Source organism: Pomacea canaliculata, linkage group LG6, assembly GCF_003073045.1.
Source record: "Pomacea canaliculata isolate SZHN2017 linkage group LG6, ASM307304v1, whole genome shotgun sequence".
Taxonomy (NCBI): Eukaryota; Metazoa; Mollusca; class Gastropoda; order Architaenioglossa; family Ampullariidae; genus Pomacea; species Pomacea canaliculata.
In genome coordinates, this window is record NC_037595.1 from 14949258 (window position 1) to 14974997 (window position 25740).

A 25740-nucleotide genomic window follows, 5' to 3' on the forward strand; every position below is an offset into this window, starting at 1 on the left:
ATCATTTCCACGAGCTTTGCTTTCTTTAAGCTTTTTTAGGCAATTGGACACCTCCCTCTCAAATACTTCAGTGTTCAGATAGTTATTGCTAGTTTCAGGTATGTCCACAGGTAGATCAGTCTCAAATGTATCATTACAAGAGTGGTTTATCTTCTTAAATGCTCTAAGAATTCATTCCAGGTTGGGATTTCCTTTCTTTTTTTTCACTGTTATTCTTGTTTAGAGTGTTCCAAAATGCCTTTGGGTCCTTACATCTTAGATACCTAATTTTCATAAACCGTTTTTGCTGCTTTCTTGTTTCTCTTTTGTAGTCATGTCCAACTCTAATCATGCATGATTTTGAATCCGGGTTCTTACAGGATTATACATGACACCTAGCTTTAAAAACATTCATGTCTCTTCATGCGGGAGCCGGAGTTAAACCATGGTTTAGTTTTAGGCTTTGGACTGGAGACAGCTGTCTGTCAGTCTATTATGCTAAACAAGTTACAGCTGTCTGTTAATCTGCGTGTTATGATAGACAAGTGACAGTTGTCTGTCAGTCTGTCTATTATGAACTACGCAAGATCAGAGCCATCCGTCCCATTCTGTGTAATCGCGCTACCAACACTCTTGTCTGTGCAGAAAGGACATTTACTTGTATTCTCTGTCCTATCTTGTACAAAACGATTCTTGTGTGCATTCCTAAAGAACATTCCTGAAGTCCTTTACTTATATTATAAATACATCTCTGTCATGAGTGGATTTGATTCGATCGGTATGGTTGGAAACGTTAACTGTGTCTCGTGTTCGCAATCCATGTTTGCTGACTGACATCTGAGTTTGAGAATGGCTCAGCAAACACGCAAGATTTGGTCAAGATTAGGCCAAGCTTGGGGAAAATCTTATAACATTGGTTTGCCCATTGTCAAGCATCACAAAGCAAACGCCAGCGTTCGCTGTACGCGCATCGCGATCTACGGATCTTCGATCGGCTAGCTACACATCCTTGCATGTCAGCGTATGGTCGTGTTGAATTGTTGAATAGTATTACATCCCTATTCTCAAAACATGAATTGTACTAGCATATGAGTGAATGATCGTACTAGCACATTACATCATTTTATGCAGTACACATCTCTATCAAGATAGCAAGTCGACCTTGTCGGCGCATATATGCCATCAGGTGACTTCCAAGTCGCTTTATGAATCTCATGTTGAAAAATTTTATCTGCAATTACAAGGTCATTTTCTTCACAAAAATCACATAATCTGCTGCAATTGTCAGTTATATACCCTATTCCTTCCCTTCCCATAGTTCTTTACCTACCATCATTCTATTGAAAACTCCGTGTACTAGTATCACATGGGTAAGAATGTTTTCCACTGCTGCCTGTAAGCTGTTGAAGAAATCTTTGTCTTCTTCCTCTGTTGGCGTAGAGCAGGTCAGTATGGAAAGCTTGATGAATTTGGAGTTTTGCCTTGTATACCTTTGCTGATTGTCTTCCATTCTAATAGAGACTTCTTGTGTTGTTTTGGGATACACATTTTTATCCCTGTTGGAGGCGCGAAAAAGTACTCTCTCCTCCAATAAAAGCATATCGAAACAGCCGTTTGGAGTCTGCAAAATGTGTGTTTATGATTAGAAATCACTTCACTTCACTTTTACACACTGTCAAGTCAGCTGATCCCTGATTGTGGTCCAAGCGTACTCAAGAAATGAACAGTAAATATTTCGTAGCTCTCCCCCACCGCCGCACCCCTCTGCCAAAATAGTCAATGTTCAGATTACACAAAGCTTTGATCAAATACATAAAAAAATATCTGTTATTTCCAGATTTCTAAAATAATAGGTGAGTGCTTAAAATATCTTGAGATTGATACACATTGGTAACATCAATATAAAAAGGTTGTCACAAAACTTCCCATTAATGTCAGTTGTATTATTATTTGTATTATTATTTAAAAGTGTTATTGACGTTTAGATTATGCAACTTACTTTATTACGCTGAGCGCCATATGTCAGTAATGTAAATATTATGCGCGGGCGTCGCTCACTGGCATATTCACGCACGCACGCACGCACGCTTTTACGCAAGAAATCACTAAAATTTAAGGGTACATAAATAATATATGATTATAACTATTTCAAACAGCTTTTGACGCAAGTAAAGGACAAAAAGTGGAAAATACTTGTTTGGTACCAAAATTTGTTTTGCGAAACCTATTAATATTGTGTCTGGTCGCATTTTACGTAGGCGGTCACAGTATCAATAATCAAAGCAAAAAGCAGCAAAATCATCGTCTGCATCATTAGTCAAATACATAAACTTCAGGAACCTATCGCGCTTCGTTTCTCAAGCATCCGGAAAGCCAATCTCACTAAAGCTTCTATTTGCTTAAATGCAATTTGTATTCCAAGAGACGAGATCACTTTCGAATGAATATGGATTAGGATGAGAGCAATGTAATGTAAAATGCCCCAAAAATAACTAAGCAGAATCTTCTACTAGGCTCATTTACATTATCATTATCATGAGTTGTCAGAAAAGTAATTATCATGTCATTACCGTCAGTATAAGAACAAGCCTACTGGGAAAGAGTATGACATACAAAGTGGGATGTGCCGCTGGTGCTATCTGCAAACTAAGCTGCAAGACGTTTTCATCACAAGTATATAGTCCGTAACGGTAGGACATGTTTTTAGTCATGTTTTTAAAAACTCTCTCTATATGTATCTTTTTATTGCGATATATATATATGACAATTTCATTGAAACTATAAAAAATTGTCGGTGAACAAATCCGACACATTGTTGTTTAGGTCTTCATTGAGTAAATTTCACAGCAAGAGTGCTTGTGCTTACACTCGCAAGTACACATTTCAGCTGGACCAGACAATGCGTTTCAACAAGAAAAAGTCCTAGTGTCACACAGTGCAAATTTCAACTGAATTATAACGTTAGCTCTGAATTTACTTCTTCAAGAGTTTCCTTATGAAAATCTGAATTTTTTTGCTATCATGAAACAGTCTCTGTATTGCAGTACCTTTTTGTATACAATTTGAGATAGACTCGTCAGCAAACACAAGCTTACTTCAAAGAAAGTAATTTACCATCTTTGCTTACACCACTTTACCTTAAAGTCCAATTTGTTTCAAAATCTTCTGTCAGTCTTCCTACGTCAGAGCGGGTCGTCCAAAAAAAACGTTAAGTTTTCATAGTTTTAACTTGCAAGCTGGTAAGAGAAGTTAGAAATAAAATTAAATGTTGAAGAAAAAAATTATGTGATTTACAAAAAACACTGAGATGATCAGAATATATAACAACTGAAGCGTGACAATAAATAAAAAGCAGGAAACCAGCTAGCGGCCAGGATATGATGTTCTCCTTCTTGAAGTCACTGATATAGCGTACAGAAATATGTTAATTCATTTGTGTTTTTTCACATAAATTATATATGTATAAAAGACTTCAATACTCACGGACCAAAAAACACGAGGTTCAGCGTAGATGTGCAAAAGAGTTGTCTCGAAAGATGATATAAGAGTCGTAAGAGTGAATGTAGATCGGCCTGATGTCAAATCCCTCTGCGGCACTTACATCTTGTGCACTAAACAGGCGGAGTAAGGATGAGGGACTCGTAGTAGTTCAGTAGAAGCATGGAAGTGTATATATGGACTGATGTCTGTATACCGAGACTCACTCTTGGCCTCGTGCGAAGTGATCTGTTGTTAGTCTCGGCGAGCCGTAACAAAGAATGTGAATAAACCGGAAGCCATGTCGTCTAATGCCTCGTTTTAGTAGTTAATCTGAAATATGAATAAACCGGAAGCTGTGTCATCTTATGCCTCATTTTAGCAGTAAACTGAAAAAAAAATCGCCTGCCAGCAGTCCAGGATACTAGTTCGTGGTAGAAGAGGCGTAGAACTCGTCGAGAATTTTGATTTCATAGCTGAAAACAACGGTGATATGAGCACATATTCTCTATGGTAAAAACACTAACACAATAACAAAGTAAAGTATTTATTTTTATTAAGGTGGGGGTAGGTAAGTGGATGTTAAGTGATTATTTTGTAAGTTTTAAATAGATAAAAGAAACTGTCAAAAACCAGCGCTAGATGTTGAGTACAGTGTGATCGATTGTGACGTTGAGGCAGAAAAATAAGTGTAGGAATAAAGCCATACAGCAAAGCTTTAATTCAGAAAATGTTTCTTGGGATAAATTGGAAGGCATTGTTATATGCACCCGTCTACCTAACGTCTACAACTTCTTGTCCTTTAGCGACTCAGGAATTGCTTCCTATAGGATTAGTCCCCTTGGTTTTGCGCCAAATATTGTTGACTACATGGTCAAGCTTTAGTCAGGTGAAAACATCCGTTTAATGATTTTCTGTGCACGAAAACGATTATTACTGGCACAATTATCTCATTAACTTTGCTAAGATTTTTTTCAAGTGGTTGTACATATACACTAAAGTTAGTAATTTTACAGTAACTTGAAAAACTGATTTGGGTTTTCTTAAATCTACTGACATCAGTGCTTTATAATCCAAGCAGAACATTGTGATTTTTGCAGTATTTAGAAAATGAAATGATTTTAATGCATCAGCCCATACTATAAGGGGTGATTTTGTACTAATTCACATTACGTTCACAACATCATGTCCCAATATGACATAGTCATATCTAATCCTGCAGTTATTTTACACTCATTCTTATGTAGCACTTTTACATTAAAAATGCGCTTTGTCGTACTACGTCTGCTGTTAAGCAGAATTAAACATTTATGGATGTCTATATAATTTATGAAATACTGTTCTTAAGAGATCTATATATCTGCTACAGTGAGCGTACGGTTAAGTTCTATTTCATCTGCATATGTGCATATGACTAACTTTTTCAAGAAAGGCAATGAAATCTCTAAAAGTAATTCAAACATTTCTTTTTATCAGTTTGTTCTGAATTACCGTTTTTTAAAGAATATTTTCGATTGCCCTCAAAGGGCTTTCGGATCATTACTGTAATTCTGAAAGGTTTTTGTAACAATGCTTTTATGTTTTATTTTACAGATTTCTCGTCTATGTTTATTGAATTTTGGTGACTAAATTCTTGTAAACAAACAACAACAACAACAACAACAACAACAACAAAAATCCAGGTTTTGAACACACCAACTGTCAATCTGAAGACTTCGTAACCACTACGCTACAGAGGCGTTGCTCACGATGAACTCTACTGTAACCTACTTGTAGTGTAACATTGTCTCGGTTGTTTTGGGCCCTCGTTTATTTTATCTTTACCTGTCATCCGTTTTAGGCCTTGAGTTATTTGGCATGTCGCAATTAACTTTCTGCCGCCCTTCATAGTGTTTACAAGTTGTAGAATTAGCCCCAGAACAAGTTTCATGGCTGGCACGGAGTGAATCGGACAGTTTGCTTTGCACGGGAAAGTCAAGGTCGCTGACGTCACGCTTTCGAAGTTTTTTCCCTTCACTGGACGTTGATAAAAAAAAAATCAGTATACATGTACAGGCCCGTGTATTAAAGGGTTGCACACCTGCTGAGTGTTCCTGCCTTTGTTCGAGTGTTGGAAGTTTGTTGTTCACACCACAACCAAGCTAATTATAGATTATTTATGCTAGCTAGGCGTGGACACATCATTAAAACCTCTGTTAACATTACTTGTAGATACTGTATGTAGAAACTTTAAAAGCTTGTAATCTTCGGTTGTGTAATGCTTGTATGAAAGTTAAGACTTCTGATTCAAAAAGGAGCTACTGAGACGGGTTTGTCGCTTTACTTTTCAATGAATAAAATTGATTAGATGCATAATCACTTGATATAAGATATAATTATGGCTGGGTGAATGTGTGTGCTGTTGTCTTGCTGGCTGTTTAATTGGAAAAAATACTTAATTTCATGTTTCAGAAAGCCATGGGAAACTACATCGAAATTTGTAAATCAAGTGTTAGAAACACACCAACTGCCAGACTCTCTTCATCTCAGAAGGAGCAGGATCGGATACTCAACCCAATAATGCATCGGCCTAAGCCTCTTACTTCAAAGCCAGAGATGTGTGCCTCTCAAATTTTAAGAAAACGAATGTGTCATGATATACGACCGCCAACACCAAGTCAGATAAAAGCCCTTGAGGTCAATTTTAGAAGTGTATACGCGTATTTTGTAGCAGTTTATTATTTATTTATTCTATGAAACAAGTGGTTGTTATATTTTTTAAGGAAAGGATAGACAGTGTCATCAAGGTGCCTTTATTCAAATGAGTATTTTGTCCTAGCATACGTAAATGTTTAAAGGTCTAATTTTGCTCACAGGATAGTTTAAAAAACATAGATGGTATTAGAAGCCCTTCAGGTCTTGGCACTACGACAGCGGTCGTCTTCTCGCTCAAAAACAACATCGGGAATCTGGCCAATGCCCTTCGCATATTTCAGGTAAGTTTTATTGAAATAATTTTTAAAATAATTGTTTCTGATGAGTGGGTAAGGCTAGGCGAAAGATACTTTTTTTCCCAAAATCTGGATGAGCACTCCTTTCTGTTCTTATGGTAATTCTTTGCACACATAACCACACACAGAAAGAGAACAAGCTCGTGACACAGATATACCTAATAAACATGATCCAAGTTCTCCCACTGGCAGAAATTTTTAGTAAAGCAAATTATTTATGCATAATCCTGAAGACTGTGTTATTGACTTTTTTAAGTGCATTGTGATACTTGCCCACTTGTACATCAAGAACAAAAGGGGATTTGCTACTCAGATTTGGGGAAGCAGTATTCTGTACTTAGACATGGGAAATAGTTGACTAGATTGTCACGTTACTTAAATATGAACAGGCGATAAACTAGAACATGAATTTGATAAGTAGATCAGTAGTCTGTCCACGTGGTCCATACGAGGACGAAATAAACTGGAGGTAAAGAGGCCTCACTTGCATTTTATCATTTTGCTATCAGTTTTCATGACATGTGAACAGCAAACCAACGGTGGCTCTTTTGGCATAATCCGCTTAAGGATTCACTTTGCAAAATTTATTGACGAAATCCTAAATTAGGAAACAAAAATATGTTGTCGTCTTTGTCTGATCCTGTCAGCTGCAATTACTACCCTGAAAATTTAAGGCATTTCCGAGTGAGCCGAGTTGTATACAGATTTAGGGAGTTCGAGGCAATATAAATGTATAGTGTAATTTTCAGCGCCTGAAATACAACTGTTTTCTTTATTATCGCTAATTTCAAAGTTGGCGGTTTGTATCTGTAATCAGCAAGTCCCGCAAAATCTCGCTCTCGCGCGAATGGGCGGTCTGTTGGCGCAAATTTAGCCCCAGTCACAAATACAGTGAGGATTGGCTATTATTTTGGTGATGAAGAAACTGGAAGAGAAAGCTTCACTGTGTCGTTAAGTAACTAAGAAAAAAACCACCTTTGACCTCTCGCTTGTAGGCTTCAGCGCTAGGGGCGGGCCCCCATCCTCTCGGTTCACAGAGTGACCACACATCAGTAACATACCTATCTCTTCACTGTCAATACCGATTTGCTTGCAGGGCCTCCTCTTGTGGCACATAAATCCAGCAATTTCAATGCACGAACATTCTTCTATATTTTCATGTGCAATAAATCCTCGGTGTCCAGCGATAATGTGATACCGGTGACTATGCTTCCCACCCCAGGCCTAGACCTACCTTAGGCCTAGAAATTGTTCTTGGCTGTTTCTTTCTCGCTGTGAAGGGCGTCCCGGCCTTGGTCAGTGGATTTTTTCCTTTCTTTTCCTTTTCGTTGTCTTTTAAAGAAAGAAGGGAAAAAATCCACTGACCAAGGCCGGGCCCCCTTCACAGCCGCGGGCCTGGGGACAGCAGATCCCCCTGTCTCCACCCCACCTCTCTCAGGCCTGGGTTCCTGGAAAGTTTAGTCTGATTCCCATGAATTCCGTGTCGATGTCTTATTTACTGGAGTTCCGAGTCTCAACGGATGGATTGCTTTTATTCTTAGGCCTCCTTTAAGTCGTTTCTTCCTGTCTTGTCTGAAAGTTCCACGCCCTTCATGAAGAAGCGATTGCTTGTGTAAGGAGTAAGGAGTCAGACCTATGGTCTGTATCTGTGGGCTCGAGGGCAGGATATCGTTCTCCCCTGACACTAGTCCTGGAAGATGACACCACATACGTGAGCAGTCCGATAACAACAGACCTCTATTGTTCTTGCATAAATCATTGGCTATTAAGAAGTGACATAAATACTGTCTACTAATCTTTCTCGCAAAATACTTTCTAGGGTCTATAAAACAAGCCTTTCGTACCCCGTGACTATTGTAGATAATCTTTTAATTAATTATGGCAGTCTAAAACCAGTGTTTTTGAGACCACGGCTGCTGAATCCATCTTGGACTCCGATCATATTGAGATCTCTCAAAATTTATAATTGATGATTAACACTGTCAATTTTTTGTTAATTTTAGTAATAATATTACCATTTTGTCTCTTTATAGGAAAACAAAATCAACGTTGTTCATATTGAGTCCCGGAAGTCTCAACGGCGTGACTCTGAGTACGACATATATGTAGACGTTGAAACGGACACAGTGCGTCTTGAAGAACTCGTTAACCGTCTGAAGCGTGACATTGCTTCTATTACCTTCAGTGAACTAAGCCTGCCTGTATCTCCTCCACCACTTGCAAAGGAGGCTTGTAAGTGTTTTACATGACACGAAACTCTCTATTGATCAGGTTGGCCCATCTCCAGACATTGCAGATTTGTTTAAAAATAAAGTAGCTGATGTTAAGAAGAATCATATTTTCATCTTTATCTGCAAATAATTTGTACATAATATTTCTGTTTATTGTCATACAGGGAGTAGGAAAAAAACTGTTCAAATATGAAGCATTGTCTTATAGATTTATATAAGGTTGGAGCATGTGAATCAAATGTCCTAAACTAGCCTGTACCACCTACTATTAACCCCTCTCTCATCATCATCATCATTCCTTGTTACTCCTCGAGGAGCATAGGGCCGCAACAACACCTCGCCAGCGAACCCGGTTTTGGGCAGCCCCCCTCAGTTGGGCCCATGTGGTTCCGGCTGCCTTTGCCTCGCTCTCTACTGATCTTCTCCAAGTCTGTTTTGGCCTCCCAACTTTCCTCTTCCCCTGCGGGTTCCAGTCAAGTGCCTGCCTGGCAATGGTGTCAGCCGGTTTGCGCAAGGTGTGTCCTATCCAGCCCCACTTGCGCTTTTTGATGTCTTGACTAGTGGCATTCTGGTTAGTTCTTTCCCACAGGCTGCTGTTGGAGATCCTCTCAGGCCATCTTATTCTCAAAATATGGCGAAGGCATCGGTTGGTAAAGGTCTGGAGCTTGTTGTTGATGGTGTTTGTCACTCTCCAAGTTTCAGAGCCATACACTAGGACTGCCTTCACATTGGTGTTAAATATGCGGGTTTTGCTGCGAAGGGATAATGCTCGGGAGTTCCAGATGGGGCGCAGACTGTTGAAAGCATGCCTGGCCTTGTTTATGCGGCTTCTGATGTCGTCGTCCGCTCCACCATCCTTGCTGCCGATGCTCCCCAGATATGTGAAGCGGTCTGTTTCTAGGATGTTCTCTCCTTGAAGTTGAATTGGAAGTTCCTGCTTGTTGTTGAATTTCATCACTTCGGTCTTCTTTTTGTTGATCTTTAAGCCGGTCTTTTCTGCTTCCTCTGCTAGCTTGCTCAGTTTGGTTTGTGCATGCTGCTGCCGATGAGACTAATGTCATCTGCAAAGTCCAGGTCTTCTAGCTGTTTAGTGAAGATCCACTGGATACCGGTGTTGTTGTCTTGGGTCGTCTTACGCATAACCCTAGTCTATGACCATCAGGAAGATTGTCGGTGATAGTATGCAACCCTGTCTTACACCAGTCTTCCTTACAAAAGGTTTAGTGAGTTTGCCATTATGGATAACTTGGCAGGATGAGTCTTCATACAATCCCTGGACGATGTTTATGAATTTAGGCGGAATACCATAGTGGTTCATCAGTCTCCAGATGACGTCCCTGTCTACACTGTCGAAGGCCTTCTCAAAGTCCACAAAGGTTATATAAAGGGAGGATTGCCATTCGATGGACTGTTCTATGATGATACGAAGGGTTGCAATGTGGTCAGTGCATGATTTGTCCTGGCCGAAACCCTGCTTGGCGAAACCCTGCTGGCCCTCCAGGTTGGGGGTTTTCCTATGGGTTAACAACCCATTCAAGTAAAACATAAACTGTTACAGAAACTGCAACAATATCGCAACCCCTCTCTCAACCTTCTAATATTTCTTATCTTTCTCATTCTCCATTACTAAACAGTACAACAGCAGTGATCGATTAGAAAATGATTGCAAACCCAATTTCCAAGAATTTTCGAGTCTTACAGGAAACAGGAGAGAAAATACTGGGCTTCCAACGGAAAAAGAAAGAACAGTGGATCAGAGAAGAGACATGGAAAAAGATAGACGAGAGAAAGTCAACCAAACAAAAAACTCAAGAGCACTAGATCTGAACGCCTGAAGGAACAACACAGACAAAGATATACAAAACTAAACAAAGAGGAAAAGAGGATGGCAAGAACCGACAAAAGAGACCACATAGAGAAACTGGCAGATGAAGCTGAAAAAGCAGCTAGCAAAAATGACCTGAAGACACTGTACAAGATAAGCAAACAGCTAAACAACGGGTTTAAGAACAGTGATGTGTCAGTGAAAGACATGAACGGTAATGTCGTCGAGGGAGAGGCAGGAAAACTACAGCGCTGGAGGGAACATTTTGAGTCAGTTCTGAACAGACCAGATCCCCCCTCCCCAATTGCAGACATCCAGCCAGCAGCTATAGACCTTGACATCTGCACAGACCCGCCAATCCTGGAAGAAATGACAGCAGCAATCAAGACAATGAAGAGCGGCAAAGCACCAGGGGCAGATGAATAACAGTAACGAACGAATTTTTTTTTTTTAACGAACGATGGAATAACAGTGGAGATGTTGAAAGCAGATGTGAATGTGACAGGTCCCACATTTTCCTCCATTTAGCTCTGAGTACGTGTCCGACGAAAGGCTTCCCTTTACTGTCCGCTTTAACTGACCGCGGCCCACCTATAATTATCTACCCTGCATAGGTCCTGTTGTTCTGGCCATAAACCAGGCTGGTTCATGACAATACTTATAAAATGTACTCTATAGCTATACATTGCATTCTAAAGTTATACATTTCATTCTCTACTTATCGATTGCATTTTATAGCTAAAAATTGTATAAATAAAACTCGGTAAAAACCAAAGTGTTTCATTTATATTATACTCAGAAGTTGCTATCCAATACATTTTATTTATACAATTCCATTCTGTAGCTAAATAATGCATTCTAGCATTGCATTTCAATTGTATACTTATAGAATAAATTCTGTAACAGAGGCTGGCTCATTTGCATACTCTGTTATAGAATACATGTATTGTATAGCGCTATAGAGAGAATATTAGAGAAAATTCCACTCTTGGCGCCCCATACAAAACTGTAACTTGCTCTGAACTTTCTGGGAGTAGATTAGCTGCATGTGTTGTTTTCCAGCGTTTATGGAAAGTGTTCCCTGGTTTCCTCGAAAAATATCAGATCTTGACAAGGCAGCGCATCGTGTCCTTATGTATGGCACTGAACTTGATGCTGACCATCCGGTAAGTTCTTCATTCTGACACAGACAAAAAGATACTAGAACACGTTTTTAAATAAAACGTTCTGGGTTTTAAATTTTAACACAGAAAGTTTTGCACTATTTAAAATAAAATTAAAGTAATAATATCATTGGTTTGTTACAGATCTATGGTTATTTACCAAATTAGTATCATTACTTTGAACACAAGTAGAAAAACAACAAACTTGAAAATCTGCATTTAGAAAAAAAGAGTGGGTAAACACACTGGGGCATTTATCGAAGAGTTTAACAGTTTATTGAGTCGTTCAAAACCGGATTTTAATGCTTGGCTATTTTAAAGCAGTATAATGCTTTCGCGAAGACTGGATTTATAATCCCAATTATGAATTATATTTGAAAAATTTGTAAACAAAACGAAAAACCTTCTAAATGAAGATAGATACCCAAGTAGTCATTAAAGACCATATGGGGAATAGACACCTATATCTATTGTTAGCTGCATCACGATTACTTGCTAAATTTTCAATTCGCAAAAGTTCTCATGTGACGGAAATAAAACAGATACTCCTGTTTTAAAAATTGTAATGTCCGAAACAGTAGTGCATGATCTAAAATAAACCTTTAGAAGCATTTTGTGCAACATTCAGCAACAAATACTATGGTAATTTTTTTAAATATTGCATCACATAGAGAAGTGTACATATATATTTATAAATTGAGTTAAATTCATTAACTTTCAAGCTTCTAAGTTCCAGTATTACTCGGTAGTTTGCAATAAAGTTAAGAATTTAAACCAAGATGTTTCTTTTGTGTGCAGGGTTTCAAGGATAAACTATACCGAGAACGAAGGAAAGCGTTCACTGATATTGCAATGGCGTACCGCGAGTAAGTCCAGGCGCATGCATAAACAACTTATGAAAACACACACAACACGCGGCGCGCGCGCGCACACCCTAACCTGATAGAAGGAGAAGAGTAGATTTCTAGTTAATATATAGTGGCAGTTCATTTTCGATAAGAGGACCAATGACAGACAAGGAACATGTACCAAATGTAAGTCTGGTCTGAGGAATGCAAAGACTGAAGGTATTATAAGAGAACTGACTGAGAGGCGGTGTGTGGAGAGAAAGTTGGGAAAAAGACCTTGATGACACATAACAGAAAATCAATCATTTATACATGATGATTAGTTGCGCGGCATGACCTTAATAATAATAATAAACACTCTTGTATAACACAGTTCCGTAAAGGCTCAATGCGCTTTACATCATAAATTATATACAAACACAAGCACACGCACAAGAAAGTAAACAGAAAAATACAGTAACAGGAAAAACGAAAAGCAAACATGCTATCTCTCGGACAACTAAACAGTATGAATAAAAATCTATATACTACACAACAAACTAATGGGGTATCTTAACGGAGGAGTCAGTTCGGTGATATACACCTCATCACCCTGAGGTACAACAAAGCCTCAGGCGTCATGGCAATATCCACAATGTCTTCGAAGAGCATCTGGTGAATGTCATTCTCCGTCTTTTGACACGATTGATCATTAAATTGCATTGTACGCATTGGGGGTAGAGTGTACACAATGTTGACATGATTGAAAGTTGCGGGGCGCACAGAAGAGGACAAGATCTGTGCCCCCTCACCTAACAAGTTGGAGGCGAGCGTGGCTTGGTTTGTAGTTTCTTTCACTTTAGGTGTCTTCTACGAGCTTCACTATTTCAGCTTCATTAACACCGAGAAAGAGCCATTTTAATCAAAGAAAAGTTCTTCGCCATTTTTGCGGTTTCCTGCTCTTGCAGAAGTAGTAAGTTAGGTAATGGGTAGAGGAATCCAAGAAAACCGATGTAAGCGAAGAATGAGTCTGCTTAATGCGTGAAAGAGTCCTGCACGGTCTGCCTGTGTCTGACTCTTCCACCGTTAGCTGTGCACTGTCGGTGGCTACTATCAACACCTGTCTTCCCGAGTGAGGAGCACTAGACCGAAGAGGTGGAGCGTCATTTTCACTCATCTCAACCAAAGGTCCACAGTAACTTATCCATGAGGAGCATAGTCATTGATCAGCACAACTACAAGCCTCATTTTAAAAAATTACTTGGGATTTTTAATAAATTGCAGGATTAAAACAACGACGATTATTTCAGTGTGCATAAATATTTGGAGATTTGTTCATTTTGAAATATGCTGCCTTGGTCAACTAAATGATTGATTACATGAAGGAGAATAACACGAGTTTGTGATCACTATGCAAATCATCTAATCTATTGTTAAAATCATATATTAAGTTTCACATTATCTCATCAGGATTGTTCATCTGCTTGATTTCAGCGGTGACCCTATACCTCGCATTGACTACACTGACTCTGAAGTCCAAACGTGGTAAGGATTTCTATAGTCTATTCATTTTTTATACCTTTTCTTACGCCGTAACCCCTCTAGCAGGTTTTGTGTGGCACTTGAAAAGGCGTTTATGTTTCAAAATGTTCTTATTCTGTAGAAGTCCCTTTAAAGGATAGGGATCACTAATTAATTAAGATTAATGTTTTCTTCTTTTGTTTTCGTAATATTGTAACTAGAGAGTTAGATCTTTTCTGTAACAGATTTACCACTCAATTATCAGAGGTCATTTTAGCAGTAGCTTTTGTGCGAATCTGTGAAGGTCTCTTTTATTAATATTAATATACGAAAGACAGTTGTGGCAGATACCCAACCTGCAAAACTACTACTAGTACTAGTAGTACTGGGTAAGAACTGGATCGAGGTGTAACGCCGCAGCAAAGAAGATAATATGGCACAAAATAATAGCAAAAATGCCCTACCAGTTTCTGAAGACTCTCATTAAGATAGTCCAGGAAAACCCTTCAGTCTTTGAAGACTAGGTGGATCTTCTGCAGATTATTCTCCATGAAGATTTTTGCTGTACTTACATTCTGCATTCTTCCCGAGAATAACTTGATATCTCGCCATCGCAGCATTGAGCGCTGGTTTGTTAGACCTCTGCGCCGTCTCTTGACTTCGATTGATCTTCCTTGATTTTATTGTAAAGCGCACCTACCTCGTCCTCATGGACGGAGGAAGTGTACACTTTTATTATAAAAAACAACAACAATGGAAACACTTAGGAAACTCAAGCTATGGATCGAATACTGTAAAGACTGTACACTTTCCAGACCCTAAAGACAGAGGTCTCTTCCAAAACTGTTGATAAGATAGCGAGCTTGCGGGTTTACCAGTATAATTGGAAATCATCTGGCGTACCTGTGTGTATCAAACAAGTTGAGGAAGAAATGCCACGAGGATCTGTCGCACATTATCAACGACTTTAAATAGAAGCTTTACACTATCTTGACGTGATTGCCATGTTATGGAAAAATTCAACATCGAAGAGGACTTCATTCGAGTCAATGAAGTTCTTTACAAGAGCTCAGTGAGCGAACTGATGCTCAGCAACTAACTGGAAAATTCTTTGCTTGCGATGCCTACTGTTGAAGCCAAATGTAACCTTAGTTTTGTAGAGAACATTTGATCAGATGACAGGAAACAGCAGCAAACTGTAAGACATAACAAATAGACAGTGCGTCTGAATTTAGAATGGAGACCATCACTGACAAGAACAAAGTAAGGATTAATACCAACACAGACAGTAGAGCAAAAAAAATGAAATACATCTGGAAGAAGTAAACAGCATCAAGTATTTTGGGAGCCACCCTGTCTAGAGATGGCAGCTGCATCACGATTGGCTAGGTTGGTACAGCTATAGTATGAGATTTAGACACCACTTGGTGATGGGTAGGAAAAATCCAGGAGTCCAAGGAACTGCTCAGAATCTCATACATTGAACATAAGACCAATGTATATGTAATAAAGTACGGTCGCCACCAAGAATCCCTTCCGGTGTTAGTAATGGCATAAGCTAGTGTGGATTGGCCATGTAACTCAACATGACACTGTCTAAAAACGTCTTTCATGTTACAACAGTGGACGTCAAAGCGGACAGAGAAAATGTGGCAAAAGTTAAATAATGTCTGGACTTACCAGACGGGACTTCTTTACCGCAGTTCAAGACAGGCCAAAGTGGTGACCTTGTTAGATGCTGCAACTGTCTACTATGACTAGTACGGACGGAAAACATGGCAGGTCATCAGCTGGTACCTGTTAAGGGAAGAATAAAGGAATGAAGAGAGAGCTTCCCATTCACATGCTTGTTTATTTATTTCTTAAGTATTTGTTTTTGAAACATCTTTATTTGTAAGTAAATGCAATTGAACTTTTAAGACATTTACAATGACCGTTCCTTTTATATAGGTTTAATACATGCATATTGAAAATGTTGTTGCAGGGGAACAGTTTTTAGGGAACTTATGAAGCTATACCCAACTCATGCCTGCCGTGAATACCTTGCAAATATTCCACTTTTGGTGGAACACTGTGGGTACAGGTGTGTTAAGGAAATCATTTTATAGAGTGAAAGTACAGAGACTCATTTCACGTTCGAGGAGAGGCTGAGAGGGTCGCGACTTTATACAGATACAAGAGAGCAGAAAGGAAGGGAAAGGAATTACTGCTACAACAGTATTGTGAGAGTTTTGTGCTATAATTAGTTTTCTTTCTATATTTCGAATTTGTGTTGGCTGTGGTCAACACAAGAATTCGGCAGCATTGACACTTATTAGGCAACGAAGCTGAAGATTCTCTGTGAAATAAAATGTTGTCATCTCTGCAACACAGTATCTCTTTCCTCAGACTGGTAAAGAAATCGGTAGAAAGAAATGTTTCTGAACCGACCTCTTTGATGTAACAGTTAAATCACGCTTTGGAAAGCTCATTTCAGTTGACAAAGATGTTAAAGACTGTCGCCCGCCTGATAAATATTGATAAAACAGTCTTGAGACTAATGAACAATTCAAGGAATTGCGCCATGAAAAATCTTTCTGGCCAAAGGCGAAATGGGCAGGAAAATCGTGGCTTCTGATTTGGTACAAGGATGGTGTTATCTAGATGAACGTTCAAGAACCGTGTAAATCTCTGAGAAAAATAGGATCGAGAGTTTAGCAATAGACGCACCTGTTCCCACTGCCTACCAAATTACACAGGACAAAGATGACTTGGAATTTGTACTGTTGGCTAAAGAAATATTTAAGTAATGTTCCAGTCAGATCACGGATTCCGCAGAGGTAGGGCTCGCTGACCAACATATGGAGCTTTTTCGCAGTGTTTTAAGAACTGAAGGAACGTTGTAATAAATCCGTACCATTAGCGGATTATTGCTTAAACGGACTCAACACTTCAGAGTTCACCTTTTTTTCTAGAAAAAAATCGCCAGCTTTTCAGCCTCTCCTAGTACTCACGTAATATAATTATGTAATTGTGAATAAATACATCATTAAAACAATATTACCCAATATGGTCACTGTTCATTTCTCCCCAAGACCATGCTGCCTCAATCATATCAAATAACCCTAACCCAAACCGGTTCTAGCCATGACAAAGCAAGACCCATCGTCCCAACATTGAAAGTCAAATCGTCCCGCGTATGACACAAATAGCTATTACAGTCGGACATCGATAAATCGACCTTCCTTAAGTCGAAAACCTCCCTATATCGAATTAATTGTTAGTTCCCGGTCAGATACCTGCGCCTATTTCGCCATTTTCCCTAACTCGAAAACTTCGTAAGTCGAATTTTTTTCGGGTCTTTGAGTTCGACTTATCGAGGTCCGACTGTAACTTCAAAAATTGCCAACAGATCCATGATTTGTTTGAACACTATACATAGTTCAGCCGCCTATTTGAAAGGGAGCCATGCGAGTAAATTTATCCATCACTTTACTAAATTAAAAAAGCCATTTGGCAATGCACATCTAGTTGAGAACATATCGCAATGACGCATACACGCTATTTCTCTTTAAACTATTTTTTAATCAAAGTTTTTGTCAGCATTTATTCATAATTTAGAGGTGTCATTTAAATGTACTAAATTTTTGTTTTCCTTCTCTTTCTGTCTGCTGCTATGTCTCTGTATACATAATACTGTATATTTGATCTGTGTTTGAAGATGTTATTTATTTTGAATTGTTATTTTTTCTTTTTTGTGCATTGCATCTACTCTGCATGTCGTCGTCGTCGTCGTCGTCGTCGTCATCATCATCATCATCATCATCATCATCATCATCATCATCATCATCATCTAGAGGTGTCGCTGTTCGGGTATTCATTTAGCCTGTTGCACATATCTTACTAAAATAGTGCACCAAAATCATGTACTGTACTCAGGTGTGAATCCCACTTATGAAGAAGCTATCGATTCTATTGATGTCTTGTATTCAGAAGGAGTGGATTGATTATTTCATAGGGCTCAGGGATTCATTACAACTCTCTTGTATTGTATGCAAGCCAGAACGTATGTAACATGTATTAGTTAGTTAGTTCCCGTTATGCCGGTCGGCACGTAGGGCAGTGACAAAGGTCCTCCACTTTTGCCTGTCCTGGGCTAGACTCCCCACAGTACCCCAGCGGAGGTTTTGGGTCTTCATGTCTGCCTCCACAGTTCGGCGCCAGGTGATCTTGGGCCGGCCTCGCTTGCTTTTTCCTTCTGGCGTCCAGTGTAAGGCAGTTTTTAGGATGGAGTTGCTCCCGCCTCGGAGGACGTGACCAATCCAGCGCCATCGCTTCTTCAACAGGATGGTGGCCATACTCTCCTGCCCACACTGGGCAAGTAGTTCTTCGTTGGAGATTGTCCTTGGCCAGAAGATGCCCAGAATTCTTCGCAGGCTTTTGGTGTGGAAGACTGACAGTTTGTTGAGGTCTCTGTCAGTCATTCGCCAGCACTCCGAGCCAAACAGTAGAGTGGACATGACCAGGCTCTGGTAAAGTCTCAGCTTGGTATTGATGCTGTACTGTGTCGACTTCCAGATGTTGCGTAGGCTACAAAAGATGCCCCTGCCTTTACTCAGTCTGCTCTGGATGTCACGGCCTGCTCCTCCATCTTGCGTGACCACGCTGCCCAAGTAGGTGAAGCTTTCAACCATCGGCAGGTCTTCTCCCTCTATGCTGATCGGTGTTGTATTGGTGGTGTTCAGGGTCATCACTTCTGTCTTTGTCCGGCTGATGTGCAGTCCGACCTGCTGCGCAAAAGTGTTCAGGCGAGACGTCTTCTCCTGCATGTGTCGGTGGGTGTGTGACAGCATGGCCAGGTCGTCGGCAAAGTCTAGGTCTTCTAAGTTCGTGGAGAGTGTCCATCGTATGCCCCTTGGTTCATCTTCCGTTGTATGGCGCGTTACCCAGTCAATGACAAGATTAAAGAGCAGGGAAGACATCACGCAGCCCTGTTTCACTCCAGTCCCGACCTCAAAGTAGATGTCACTGTTTCCAACACAGCACGAAAAGTTCGCATAGAAGCTTTTGATCAGCAGTACAATTTCCATTGGTATTCCGTATGCTCTCAGGATGCGCCAAAGGCTCTCTCTATGGATGCTGTCAAAAGCCTTCTGGAAATCTACGAAGTTAATATAGAGCTGCCTCTGCCACTCTGTGCACTGTTCAATGATGTTGCGTAGTGCGAATATCTGGTCGGTGCATCCTCTTCTTCTACGAAAACCAGCTTGTTCTTCTCTAAGTTGTGTGTCCACTGCCTCTGAGATTCGTTGGATGATGATCTTTGTCATGATCTTGCTCGGGATGGACAGGAGAGTTATTCCTCGCCAGTTGTTGCAGTCGCTAAGGGATCCTTTCTTTGGGATTTTGACGATCACTCCTCTGGTCCAGTCATCTGGGACTTGCTTTCCTTCCCATATTGCGGTAAATAGGTGTTGTAGGATATTGGCTGCCAGTTCTGGGTCTGCCTTGAATAATTCAGCATTCAGATTGTCCTGACCTGGTGCCTTTCTGTTCTTCAAGGACTTAATCGCTGTGATGATTTCCTGCTTCTCTGGTGGGGCGATGTTAACGTCTAGGTCCTCAATGGCTTCTTGTATGTCGGCTTCTTCGGAAGGTGGTGGTCTGTTCAGGATCTCTCTGAAGTGTTCAGCCCAGCGTGCTTCTTGTTCTCTCTGTGTCGTTAGCAGCTTCCCTCCCTTGTCCTTGACTGGGGCATTGTTGGTGCTGTGGAATTTGCCGCTAATCGTCTTGGTGATCTTGTACAGCTTTCCTTGTTCTCCTTTTCTTGCTGCTTCTTCGGCCTCACTTGCTAGGTTGTTCAAGTAGGCACGCTTATCTGATCTCGCCGAGCGCTTCACTTTCCGGTTCATCTCTCTGTACTGTAGCTTGAATGTCTCTTGCAGTCTTTCAGATCTGGTGCTAGCCACCTTCTTTTTAAGTTCTCTTCTTTCCTTTATCGCTTTCCACTTCTCTGGTGTTATCCATTCCTTCTTCTTAGTTCCTCTCAGTCCAAGACTCTTCTCGCTGCTTTTCTGGTACACTGTTCTCACAAGGTCCCATCTCTGGTTTATGCTTTCTGCGTCTGCCTCGCAAATGTCCGTCATGTCTGCAAGTGCCTGAAATCTGTTTTTCACTTGAAGAGTGAAGGCATTTTTCAACTTGGGGTCCTGCAATCTTTCCACATCAAAGCGTCTGTGTGCTGCTGACTTGCGTCCTGTACTTCGCAGTTTCATTTTAATGTTTGCTACAACAAGGTGATGGTCACTTCCAACATCTCCTCCTCTTCTCACCCTGACGTCAAGCAGGGAACGTCTCCAGGAGCCGTTGATCATTAGGTGGTCGATCTGGTTACTGTCCCTACCATTGGGTGAGCACCATGTTAGCTTATGGACGTTACGGTGAGGGAATAGTGTTCCTCCAATCACCAGGTTGTACATAGTGCATAGCTCCACTAGCCTCTCTCTGTTCTCGTTCATGCAGCCACAACCATGTCTGCCCATAGTTCTCTCTACATGGGTGTTGTCGTTCCCAACTTTGGCATTCATGTCGCCCATCACAATCAACAGGTCATGATGGGGTGCTGCACTTACTTCTGCTTGCAATTGATCGTAAAAGGTGTCCTTCGCCTCATCATCGCCATCGTTGGTTGGTGCGTAGCACTGGATCAAGGTCATGTTGCCATGTCTCCCTCTCACTCTGGCTGTAATCAGTCTGCTGTTGATCGGCTTCCACTCTATTAGGCACTTATCTGTTCCTTTCCTCAGGATGATGGCTACTCCCTCATGGTGTTGGTTGTCCTCTCTGCCAGAATACAGCACTGTCTCTCCGGTCTGGGTCTTTACTCTTCCAGAACCTGTCCATCTGCTTTCACTTACTCCAAGGATGTGTAAGTTGTAACGCCTCATCTCGGCTGTAACTTGTGCTAACTTGCCTGTTTCATACATGGTGCGCACATTCCAGAAGCCTATTCTGGTCTTACATTTGGCGCTCAAGACTTCCATCTTCTGAATTATTATATTTTATATTTTATAATCATTATATTCGTGATACATTTACAGTTGGCGCTTTTATACATCCGCATGAAAATTCAAAAGTCAGACGGAAAGAAGTCTAACGAAATGTAAATCGTTTACCGTGTCAAGGGAATGGAAACCCTGAATCAGTACCAATCTGCTGAGTGGGACGGCGTTGGTTTTTTTTAATACATTATAATGGCACAAAGGATTGGCCTCACTCAAATTGGCGACTTTCTACGCAATAAGCAATAGGCAAATGCACCTCCACTCGAAGGAAAAGAATAAAATGGGAGACGCAAATGCATGCACTTAATGTATATCTGTAGACACATATTGTGTTTATGTGGGTCAGTTTTGTACTTGTTATTAAATGCTGACAAAGTTTCGATCAACAACTGTTTTATTTACTCGTCTAATTAACAATTAAAGTAATACCAGAATAAGTATTTTTTTAAATTTTAGACACAAATTTTATTCTCCCTTTCCATATCCGCCACCTACCCAAGGTCTTTAAATGTGCATTGAAAATGTACCCTTCCGTAAACATTACTACTAGCACCCATTCCCACAATACTAGTCCTTTTTACACCCTTCCCTCCTCGTCTTAGTCATGATACTCTCAGTTCTTGTTATTTGGTTCCTTTTTGCATTTTCTGTATTTGTTTGTATTCATCATTCGTACTGTTATTTATTCTTTCATAGTTCATATGTTATTCGTTTGTTTTCCTGTCCCTTGCATGCTGTTCTTGTTCTTAGAAGCCACGAGCATGCTCCTTAAGAGTTAAGAGTGTGAGTATGAGCTTTACAAATGTTGTATTTATTGTTATATTATTATTCATATATTTAAATCAGTGGTTCTTAACATTTTTTGAGGTACCGAACCCACAAGCTTCACATGCACATTCACCGAACCCTTCTTTAGTGTCATCACGAATTGCGGGTGTCTTGACCTCCATGGCGGAGGCTCCGCTGAACCCCTGAGACCGACTCATCCAAACCCCAAGGGTTCGATCGAACAGGTTAAGAACCACTGATTTCAATATTTGAATATAATTGTTTCGAACGCGATCTTTTCAAACATAACTAACAAAAGTATGTTTTATTAAATATCCTAAATTTGTTTATAGGTAAACAAATTATTAATTCATGTATAAATTTCATCTAATGAAGTCGGAGATGATACTAGTGTGCCATTATCTTTTATATAGAGAAGACAACGTACCTCAACTTGATGACGTATCCATATTTTTGAAAGGTGCGTACTTTCCTATTCTTCTGGTCAAGTTATGAAGCTTGGTGTTTACCTATCTTAGTCATATTAGAAAGTGAATTTGTTAATCATAATTTGGTTTCATTTTGTTTTAAAAAGAATCCTTTTGATTTACCTTGTCGCCTTGTCAGAATTGTCCCCTTGTCACCTTGTCACCTTGTCATTGACTGGGTAACGCGCCATACAACGGAAGACGAACCAAGAGGCATACGATGGACACTCTCTACGACCTTAGAAGACCTGGACTTTGCCGACGACCTGGCCCTGCTGTCACACACCCACCGACACATGCAGGAGAAGACGTCTCGCCTGTACACCTTTGCGCAGCAGGTCGGACTGCACATCAGCCGGACAAAGACAGAAGTGATGACCCTGAACACCACCAATACAACACCGATCAGCATAGAGGGAGAAGACCTGCCGATGGTTGAAAGCTTCACCTACTTGGGCAGCGTGGTCACGCAAGATGGAGGAGCAGGCCGTGACATCCAGAGCAGACTGAGCAAAGGCAAGGCATCTTCTGTAGCCTAAGAAACATCTAGAAGTCGACACAGTACAGCATCAATACCAAGCTGAGACTTTACCAGAGTCTGGTCATGTCCACTCTACTGTATGGCTCGGAGTGCTGGCGAATGACTGACAGAGACCTCAACAAACTGTCAGTCTTCCACACCAAAAGCCTGCGAAGAATCCTGGGCATCTTCTGGCCAAGGACAATCTCCAACGAAGAACTACTTGCCCAGTGTGGGCAGCAGAGCATGGCCACCATCCTGCTGAAGAAGCGATGGCGCTGGATTGGTCACGTCCTCCGAGGCGGGAGCAACTCCATCACAAAAACTGCCTTACACTGGACGCCAGAAGGAAAACGCAAGCGAGGCCGGCCCAAGATCACCTGGCGCCGAACTGTGGAGGCAGACATGAAGACCCTAAACCACAGCTGGGGTACTGTGGGGAAACTAGCCCAGGACAGGCAAAAGTGGAGGACCTTTGTCACTGCCCTACGTGCCGACCGGCATAACGGGCAATAATCTAAAAAATCTAAAATCTTCTCAGAATAATATTTTAGGAAAAAATCCGGCTTTGAGTTAACTGTAGTTAGACGGAGTTTCGTTTGGAACGTTCCCAATGTTTGAAACAAGGCGATTTGTTCTCCAACGTTATATACACAAAGTAACTGTTGAAATTCGTCATAGAGGTCACTATGGGACCCAGTATTTTAGATTTGACAGAGCTCTATAATACAAATTGATAGTAGGCCACTTACTACATGAAACATAATTGATTTGTTTGCGAATGTTTCTAATCCTAACACAATTTCTTTTGTGAAAGGGCGAACAGGATTCCAGCTTCGCCCCGTTGCGGGTTACTTGTCATCACGGGACTTCTTGGCAGGTCTTGCTTTTCGAGTATTCCATTGTACTCAGTATATAAGGCATGCTTCGGACCCTTTTTACACCCCAGAGCCGTGAGTTTTAAAATTTTATTTATATTCCAATCTAAAATAGTAGCTGCTAATGCAAAACTGTTACGGATAAACTTTTTAGTAACATTTTAAAGAATATACAATTGTAAAAATAGATTGTAAAGAGAGGAACTCATATTTTATGTTCGATTCAAAGAAAGAGGGTCAAGAAACACCCATTGTATGTTAAAGGCTTTTGAATCTGATATGAAATACCAAACATTTATTTCCATTCTTGATATGTTCGTCTATATTGTATTTAATTGCCAGGGATTGCTGCCATGAGTTAATGGGACATGTGCCGTTACTTGCTGATGCAAGTTTTGCTCAGTTTTCTCAAGAAATAGGACTTGCATCTCTCGGAGCCTCAGATGAAGATGTTGCCAGGCTTGCAACGGTACGATGACCACTATAAAATCTTAAGAAAGGACATTAAAATCTTGCAGTTGTCTAGCTTAACTTCGGTTTTTTTTTTCTTTTTTTTTTTTTTTGGAAAAAGCTTTCAGTCGGCAGCATGGTCTTTTGGAACAATTAACATTTTGTGACAACTGTTTTGGTGTTTTAGGGTTTTTTATTGTCTATACATAGGGCTTTATTCTTTTATGTGCAGAAATGGTCACTTCCAAACTCTTTTTATACAAACAATAACAGGTTCTCCATAACATTTTTAACCGCATATTACACAGCTTGGATAGCATAACGATAAATTGTCAAACATGCTCTTACCTTTGTTAAGCAAATTGTAGCACATTAACATAAGTGTCAGTTAATTTTTTAAAATTTAAATATCTAAGATATCTTGTGCGAAGCAGCCGATACACCTAGGAGAGATCACTACAAAACGCTCAGATGTGTCACTTTAAATTAAGGGCAGGGTTAAGAGTGTCTTTACATGACTTTATCATACGAAACTATAGTCCATAGAAATTATGTATAAAAAATGACAAAAGGTTCATAGTAACGAACGTAGAACTATGCTATTGTTATTGTGTTCAATCTGTTTCATGGTATTTGGAAGAATCTGAAACTTGTTGATTTCATAAATGTAAAACTTATGATGCTCAAAAGGGCTAAGGGGCAGTTGCAGTTTTAGGTTAAGCATTGTGGAAGGAACTGAAAACCCTGGTGTGATTGCACTCTGTACTTGAACGACTTGTACATGTCTTGTTCTTAAAGACCTACCCGATTGGTCAGAGCTATAAACAGGTTCTGTGTTGTTGGACGAGAAAAAGCATGCTACTGTATAGTAGGTGCAGACCCTGGAAAAAAGACGCTCCTGTGGTACATCAAAACTCTCTTGCAACTATACTTATGAACCAAAATTTCAACTGTATAAAATGTCTATTTTTCAGCTCAATCTTAAACCATAGTGTGAACACTGTTCACCCGCTGTTTCGAAGAAAAGGTATCTAAATGGAATGAAAATTGGTTTACAATAAACATGCACCCAGAAGACATTTGACACCAGTCTATTCTGGCTGGTGTCTATGGTTGACTCCAAGAAAGTACATTCAGCAGTGTTCAGAGGGCTAGTTTAAGTAATTCTGTTAATCGGTGAATTTTGAAAAGATTGAAAATGACGAACAAGGCTGAACAATAGGGTGTAACGTCATCCAATGAAGTGTAACGGATCAACAGGCACATTTGGAGTTTTTTACAACCAGCTATGCTGAGTTCAAAGATGTAAAGCAGAGAAATCTACAATGAGCAGAACACCTCCCTTTTTCTGCCCCCAAATGCAAAAATTATGGGATTTTAACTAAATGTTTCCTTTTTGTCGAAAGTTCTATATTTAGATAACTGCAAGACAAGATCCGTTTCTGATAACGTTTGCACTGTCAGACAATAATTATAAACAGTCCAGGCACCGGTTTTCATTTCTAGTCACGAGGTAAACAAAAATCTTGCTTAGTCTGAAATGACGGCATAAATTCTCGATGATAGCTCGATTGTAACCA

The 25740-nt window shown here is 40.2% G+C and overlaps 1 protein-coding gene across 1 annotated transcript in view; it reads left to right on the forward strand.

The window, feature by feature from the left end:
• The first annotated feature begins 2588 nt into the window (after nucleotides 1-2588).
• LOC112566861 (tryptophan 5-hydroxylase 1-like) overlaps nucleotides 2589-25740 on the forward strand; it is a 30780-nt gene continuing 7628 nt past the window's right edge. Inside the window, exons 1-11 of the mRNA XM_025243266.1 lie at nucleotides 2589-2669; nucleotides 5908-6132; nucleotides 6312-6431; nucleotides 8480-8678; nucleotides 11565-11668; nucleotides 12464-12531; nucleotides 13987-14037; nucleotides 15998-16096; nucleotides 22259-22305; nucleotides 23650-23785; nucleotides 24053-24179. Coding sequence (XP_025099051.1) covers nucleotides 5914-6132; nucleotides 6312-6431; nucleotides 8480-8678; nucleotides 11565-11668; nucleotides 12464-12531; nucleotides 13987-14037; nucleotides 15998-16096; nucleotides 22259-22305; nucleotides 23650-23785; nucleotides 24053-24179 — 1170 coding nt within the window. The 5' untranslated portion in view covers nucleotides 2589-2669; nucleotides 5908-5913. The remainder of the gene's footprint in view (nucleotides 2670-5907; nucleotides 6133-6311; nucleotides 6432-8479; nucleotides 8679-11564; nucleotides 11669-12463; nucleotides 12532-13986; nucleotides 14038-15997; nucleotides 16097-22258; nucleotides 22306-23649; nucleotides 23786-24052; nucleotides 24180-25740) is intronic.